General features: G+C 36.6%; 1 protein-coding gene across 1 annotated transcript; it reads right to left on the reverse strand.

The window, feature by feature from the left end:
- Nucleotides 1–1,221: 1,221 nt before the first annotated feature.
- Nucleotides 1,222–7,497, reverse strand: LOC110276719 (protein FAR1-RELATED SEQUENCE 9-like). The gene is made up of 6 exons (XM_052255604.1): nt 7,366–7,497; nt 5,508–5,561; nt 4,121–4,236; nt 3,230–3,710; nt 2,055–3,182; nt 1,222–1,428 (listed from the first exon to the last, which is right to left on the reverse strand). The coding sequence occupies exons 1-6, from the start codon at nt 7,495–7,497 to the stop codon at nt 1,222–1,224; spliced, it is 2,118 nt and encodes a 705-aa protein (XP_052111564.1).
- Between the last annotated feature and the right edge of the window lie 330 nt (nt 7,498–7,827).

Consider the following 7,827-nt stretch of genomic DNA (forward strand, 5'->3'; position numbering starts at 1 on the left):
CTCCTTTTGCATTTTGATGGTCTGATTGACATGCTATTGTATAAGCACGCATGTTAGATGCCTCTATAGATTGGTACTCCCTTTTGTATTTTGTTAACATTGTGCAAGCTGTTGTTAAATTTTCCTTTTATTTGTGAAAGGAAAAGCCAGCAACACCTTATTGCAAGTCTATTATGGAGGCGGTTGTAACGGATGGACCAATTTCCTGTAGTAAATTATCCTACGTGTTGATGATCAGTAGTGTCTATGCTTGCTTCGTAACTTTGTAGTTTGCCTGTTTCGTATATTTTTTATTTTTTTCTCCCTTTTTATTCACTCTAATTATGATAATATTTTTTAATAGGATAATACATGTTTTATCCAGATTTTTGAAATTGTTTATTTTGAAGACCTAGGCTAAGAAGTACATATACATAACCTAAAAGGTAGATAGTACATATAACGCTGGTACTTATATATCACTTTTTCCACAATTGAAGCATTTTTTACCGGTTCTTTTTTTTCCAGTTAATTTTATTTGTTAACTTTGAATGGATAAGGTGATTACAATATATCATAAGAACTTCACATAGGTCGGATTTTGTGAGCAAAACTGTTAACAAGCAGATTTGCGACTACTCTTCTTTCTTTTAATGGATAAGATGATTACAATATATCATAAGAACTTCACATAGGTCGGATTTTGTAAGCAAAACTATTAGCAGCTAGATTTGTGGGTACTCTTCTTTCTTTTAATGGATAAAATGATTACAATATATCATAAGAACTTCACATAGGTCGGAGTTTTGTGAGCAAAACTATTAACAAGCAGATTTGTGACTACTTTTCTGAGTTAGATGCCTCTAATAATGAATTGGGATGATTTAGTGCATGCCAATGTATAGGAAAATCAACCCGGTTAGATTTGAAATTTTTTGACTTAGAAACAAGGATATTAAAACAAACACAACTGAGCCTCTTGCTGCGGGTACCTTGCTAAGATCCATAATAACATGCGTCTTGACCATGTCAAGACGCCCAAGTTCGACAAACCAAAAGCATATTAATATAAGACCAAACTCCACATAGGTCAACTCGTCAATAATGTTCTAACGGAGTACTAATGTGACCACCCACATATAATATTCATATCATACAAATTAGTATACCAAAGGTCCCTTTAAGAAGTACATTGCTTCGACATCATCAACTATGTAACAAACTCATGAATGGTAAAACTTGTCACTTGTGCTCAACGTGTGCATGGAGTGAACCAATGAGGTCCAGCACCTCAGTGGCCCAGTTTCCTTCCGGCTTGCAAGCCTTGGCTTTAACTGTCTCACTTTGCGCTGTTCCAATGACGCAATCAAACTCACAATCGGCTGCTATGCCTTCCTCTCCATCTACCTCAGCAGTTCTACCCTTTGCTACTTGGTTCAATTTTGGGGACTTACTCCAAAAATTACTTCACCGGGTACAGAATAACAACATATTGCAACAATGAATCAGCAAGAAAATGAATGTGACATATAACCACTAGGGGTGGGAATGCTTCGGATTTTGAAAAACACGAACAACATGCACTTTAGCCCCATTTTTTAGATGCCTGCTTCAAATTCGGATTTATCAAGCCTCAAAAAACATATTTTTAAACCAAAAATCCAATTTCAAAACCAGATTTCATAAATCCAATTTCAAAGCCATACTTTTGTTATCATCAACCCAGATTTAAATCTAAAATTCAAAGAGTGCTATTTTTCATGTCTTTATCAGAAACGACCAATAAAACTTAATGGTAATGCACTGTTATTAAAACGACAACTTTTCACAGAGAGGACACAAACCGAGAATCAAGAACAAGAGCACAAAGACAAATAACGAAATATACTCTAGAAACTTTTTTTTATCATAACCAAACCTCCTATAAGTTTTAATATTCAACAAAAAAATAGTTCAAATAATCGACAAAAATTAGAATCAAGGACAAAAACTTTTAAATTCTAAGTCCACCTATACACCATAACCACAATCAGATACCTAGTTCAGCACAACAAAATGAACATGTTTAGAACAACCTTTTCTTTGTGTGGTATCACATCAGCATCCTCTTCCAAGTCGTGCAGCTTTACAGATGCTTTTTTGAACCCTTCAGCGCACCTTCGCTTGGTGTGTCCAGTCCGCCTGCAAGTCGTGCATCTTCTTTTTTTACCACTTATCCCCCAGGTACTAGGAGCCCCTTTCATCCGCACGATAGCTGGATCACGCACACCAACTTCAGGATCTGTGTTGGTCTGATCATAGCCATCCCCGTGCAATCCCTCCATGTCAACACACATGCTACGAATTCCCCTCATCGCTACATTAAATAGCTCATGGCTCTGCGCACCAAGAAACAACAACCATTGAGCTACCGCATGTAAGGCACCATGCCGAAGCAAGAATCCCCGATCATCGGCTACGTCCTTCTTCTCCGAGTAGTCTTCAACGGCCTTAGCGTCCTTACGCCATCGTTTCAAAATTAACCGATGAGGAATTGTCTTCAAGTGCTCATGCTTCATCACAAAAAACATATGTCGACAAGGTATCCCCTCTCTAGCACAAAAGTTACATCTACACTCCAACTTTGTCGTGTTTATGTCGATCAAAGTAACCACTGGCTTCCCGGGATTACTATACTCCTCCATTGTGTACACTACCGTCATCGACACCCTCTGCTTACTAACAAAGTTTAGAGCTCTAACCGCATCTATCTCCTTTTTCACGTTGGTGAAAATGGTCCGCGTATATACCATGGCAGCACATTTTTCGATTGGATCAAGGCACGTCGTCATAACAGGGACGTTATAAATGGAGTTGAACTGTGCAACCATCTCATTGTTACGATATTCACGAAGGACTAGCTCAAGGTTTTGCACAAGCTCCAGTATAGTGTGCTTCGAGCTAAGGAATTTCTTCACATGGGAATTTATACCCTCACATCGCGATGTGGTACGAAACCCAGCATAGAACTTGTCGCCAAGGTATGCATTCGCCCATATCTTTCTCTTTTCGTATATCTGCATTGCCCATAACTTATCATGTAACTCGTATTCATCCGCTGCTTCAGCCCATTCCGCTTCAAAGTCATCTATCGACATATCCGCATACAACCACCTTGAAAACAAGTCCCTGAACATCTGCTCGTTCCCATTAGATGTAACATTCTTTTGTAGATGCCAAGCACATAGTGATGGGTTGCACTAGGAAAAACTTCCGTAACTGCTGCAATAATAGCATCATCGCCGTCTATGACTACAACAGATGGAAATTTATTACACATAACCTCAAGGAGATTTTCTAGCATCCACTTGTATGAAGTAATCGTCTCGTCCAACACTATCCTGAATCCAAAGATAGTCGTCTGTTTGTGGTTGTTTGCACCTGATAATATTACAAGCAGTCTCCTATACTTGTTCTTTTTGTACGTCGAATCAAACGCAAGGACATCACCAAAGTGTTGGTAATCAACTCTGCTCATTCCATCGGCCCAAAATAAGTTGGACAACATACCCTCCTTAGTCAGGTTATACCTCGCCATTGCCATATGGTCCACAGAAGCCTTTCCCTCCAAATAGACAATGGCAGAATTTACATCCCCATCTGCAATCCGGCAATCCCTGCCATGTACCCAAGTATCTTTGACGTAGGTAGCCCATAACTTTGCATACCATCTAGCTGATCCTTTGCCGCACCTGAAACCCGACAGAACTTTGGAATCAAGTGTACCATACACCTAGCTACTAAGTCATGGTTGTGCTCGAGGATGACTTTCTGGACCTTCCAGTTTGAACTTTCTTTGTCAAGATATATCGACAACTTAGCCTGGCAGTTCGTTCGTGTCTCAGGCTTATGACATCTTTTTCTGTCTAATCTATTATAGTGTTTTTCATCCCTTAACCCAACTCTGTTGCAAAAGAATCTCCTCCTAATTACATTTTCGTCATCATCCTTCCCATAGTCTCCCTTGCGTACACTAAATCCATGGCACTTTCCAAACCTCATATAGAATTCTTAAGCATGCTCCTCGGTTCTGAAAACCTTGCTCTCTATTTCAGCTGCAATAAGACCAAATACATCTCCATAATCTGATAGGTCATCCTACCCACTTGGATCCAATTGCTCAACATCAAATTCATCAGCATCTGAACTGACTACTTTGCCAAAACATTCGCTTTCATCCTCCATGCAGAATTTCTTGCTATGACTAGTGTATTCCATCTAAAAATAAATTTTTTTTAAAGGAATTACTCATCATCTAATTTCTTCACGCTCCCTAATATATTCCAAGTCCAAAAAGGAATGGAATGTTGCTACTACTTAATATTTCTGTGACACATTACAAATCCCTCCGTCAGTACTAGGCACATTCACACTAACAAGTATCACTCCACAAATACAACCACTACTAAAATTGCATCCACCACATACTTCGTCGCAGATACTAAATTAAATAACAATTACTCAAAATTCAGATAACACTACCATGACTACATTAAACAAGTGGTCTAATAGATTTTCTAACTTAAATTCCCAAGGCCTAGTATCACCGATTTCAGTTTACCACAACTCACAACTCATCTACTGAATACTTACGTAAACCGTCATGATCATGATTTTTGTTTGGAACAAGTTGTTCATCTGATTTTCACTCATATATATATATTATTTTCATTAAACTTCAACAACATCTCAATTTGACTCTTATTTTTTACTTCATGATAGCAAATATAAGCTTATCATGTTAAATTACATCGAACTAAATGAAATCCAACAATGAAATAGTAAATAATACAAACAAATAATTTTATACTATTTTATTCATTCTGATATTTCATAAAAAATTATTTTTCACCTAAATTATAAAAAGGATAAACATGTCTCAGCTAAATTATAAAATAGATTACCATTTATACCCTTATGAATTTTCAACAATTCTTTATGTTTGCATTACTTCACAAGCAGTCATATAGCTCTAAAATCAGAGGCATAAATAGCAACTAAGAATTCGTTCACACATTCATACCTTTAATGCCATCGACTTTACATTGATGGCACGCAGATTTCCCGTAAATCTAACACGTTAAACCAAGGTTCTAAGAACCGGACTGGTCATCAAATCATTCTAGTCACTGGTTTATTGGTTTATTGGTTCAACCAGTCCAACCGTGGTTCAACTGAAAAAACCGTTTTAAAATAAAATAATAAATAAATTATAAGGTGCTTTATACAAGTAAGCTTATTAAAAATATGCAAAACTCTAAAAACATGAGAAAGTTCCAGTTGAAAGTTCCCAATTACAACTGTTACCAAATATATATGTCCTCTGTATAAGGCTAAATTTTAATGGAAAAGCATCTTATGTGCAATACATCATAGAGGTGACATTCAATAATTTTATTGACTTGAAGGTTATTAAAAAAACAAAATAAAAATTAAAACTCCTTGATTCTTTGGCAACCAAATGATTGAAAAGATAAGTGAACATAGACCAAATATGCAGGGGGTTGAGCACTGACATTTTGAAAATTAGCAACACTCAACATCTAAAACAGATAGCACAATTGTACAAAAATAGATATTAATAGTTTATAATTTGTAGAAGCATTGACATTTGCTTATGCTATCGCTGTGAAGCATGATCATTAATAAACTTCAATACATGGAATTGATCTAAGTTGTTTATGCTACTGCTTATTAACAGTCTATATATTTTGCATAACTCATGACATTTGCTTATGTTTTTTTGTGGGAATTAACTTAATATTCTATAGTTTGTGGAAGCTTTCTTCTCCTTTTAGTTTCTTTTTTTCAATGAAAACAAGATTTAACAACAAAAATTCAACAATAAAAATTCCATCATTCATTTAAATCGGTTCAAAACAAGATACAACTTAGTGAAATTTAAGTTAAAAATTTAATAAATAAATTCAGTTCAATACAATAGAGAAGACTCAATCATTCACATAAAAGCGCATGCTTTAGTATCATTTTAACATAGTGATTACATTGAACAAATAAAAGCTCACACCTCACCATAATTTTAACAAAGATTAGTAACATTTTTAGCAGACAGCATATTGATCAAAATTTTAAGATAAGTTAACAAAGAATTATCAAAGTTTAAGCATAATTTTTTTCAATACAACATTAAAAAACAACCAAACAGAGTACAGCCCAGCAGTAGCAGCAGCGTTAATCATTCAACAACAGCATTAACAGTGCTAAAATCCTAAACCCATTGTTCTCACTTCTGAACAGAGCACAAAAAAAAAAGAAGAACAAGCACTAGCAATGTGCACCGACCTTCGATTTGAGCAGCTGAGCGTGACAGCGAGTAGACAATGCCGAGCAGGATGCCCACCAGACGACAACCACTGTTATTCCTTCTTTTCCACTTTAACACTTCCTCAGAAATTAAAAAGAGCAGCATAAGAGTTTTAACAACACAAAATCAACAATTTAATTTCAATTCCCCTTTCAGAAATCCACTAAACATAGCATAAAAGCAAGACCCAAAGAAGTGAAAAAACCTGTAAGCTTGTAAGCAATGCCACTAACCTCCGACGAAGAGCAGAGCGACGAACAGACGATGGCGACGACGGCAACAAGCACACAGCAAGTAGCTCCAACCCTCAACTAGACGATGTCCCGAGCTACAAGAGAGTGGCTGGGTTCGAGACACGGGGAAGGAGGAGGCCGCGGAAGCGCCGAGAACAATGGACGGTGGGGAGGCACTGAGAATAACGGACAGTGCAGAGGCGTCGAGAGCGACGGACGGCGCGGCAGGACCTAGAACCCTAATTTTTTTACTTCCAAGCCTTGCTTTTCAATTTTGAATTTCACTTAGGAGGTGTTTCCGTGTTGGGTGAAAGGGGGTGGGTGAGGCCTGAGGGTGAGTGTTTATGCTTTGGTTTCCTTTTTTTTGAAAAAAAAGAGCTCAAAACGATAACGTTTAAATGAACCGATCGGTTTCCGGTCCGGTCCAACTGTCCGGTTCAGAGGTTTATTAACGGTTTTAGATTGAGCGATTTTATACACTGCATCAGACCGTTTTCGTTGTCGGTTCCTGGTTTAAGTAGTTCGACCAGTGGGTCAGGTCCGATTTTCATAACACTGGGTAAAACCCTTGTAGATAAAAACCCCAATTGATTTTGATTTTCCAATTCATTTTTTTCTTTATATTTTTTTCTTCTCCTGTAAGATTTTATTCTGAGTCCTGTATATCACAAAGCCCAAGAAAACTTAGCCCATCAACATTTTAGGAAACATTCCACATGTACAAAAAAGGCCCAATAACATGAGGCCCATGTTAAACTAATACTAATTATCCTTACTTAGCCTAATTACACAAGCTGATAATGTTTCCTGATCACGTGCAGGGAGTTGCACTTCCTGAATTGAGAGGACGCCTTTCCTATAGCAGGTCACATCTGCTACTTTAATCACACACTTGTCACCTGTTGGAGCTGTCCACGCCATTTCTACATGTGTAGAAGCCACATCAGTTACACCAGAGACTCCGCCATGTATACAAGACTCAAGAGAATCAATTGCACTTGAATGATCTATATACTTAAATAGTGAAATGTTCTGTATAAATGAATTGCATGAAATGACTCATACCTATGACTATATAACTTGATTTTAGGGTTTAACTAATGACAAAATATAACAAAATAATATATTATATATAATATATATAATCTTTTTATCTAATTTTTTATCATATTTTTTTAACATAAAATTTCAACTTATTTAATTGATTTATCAATTTCTTTTACAATTTTGTTTTACATTTAAATTTTTTTA

The sequence above is a fragment of the Arachis duranensis genome, chromosome 10, assembly GCF_000817695.3.
Source record: "Arachis duranensis cultivar V14167 chromosome 10, aradu.V14167.gnm2.J7QH, whole genome shotgun sequence".
Classification (NCBI taxonomy): Eukaryota; Viridiplantae; Streptophyta; class Magnoliopsida; order Fabales; family Fabaceae; genus Arachis; species Arachis duranensis.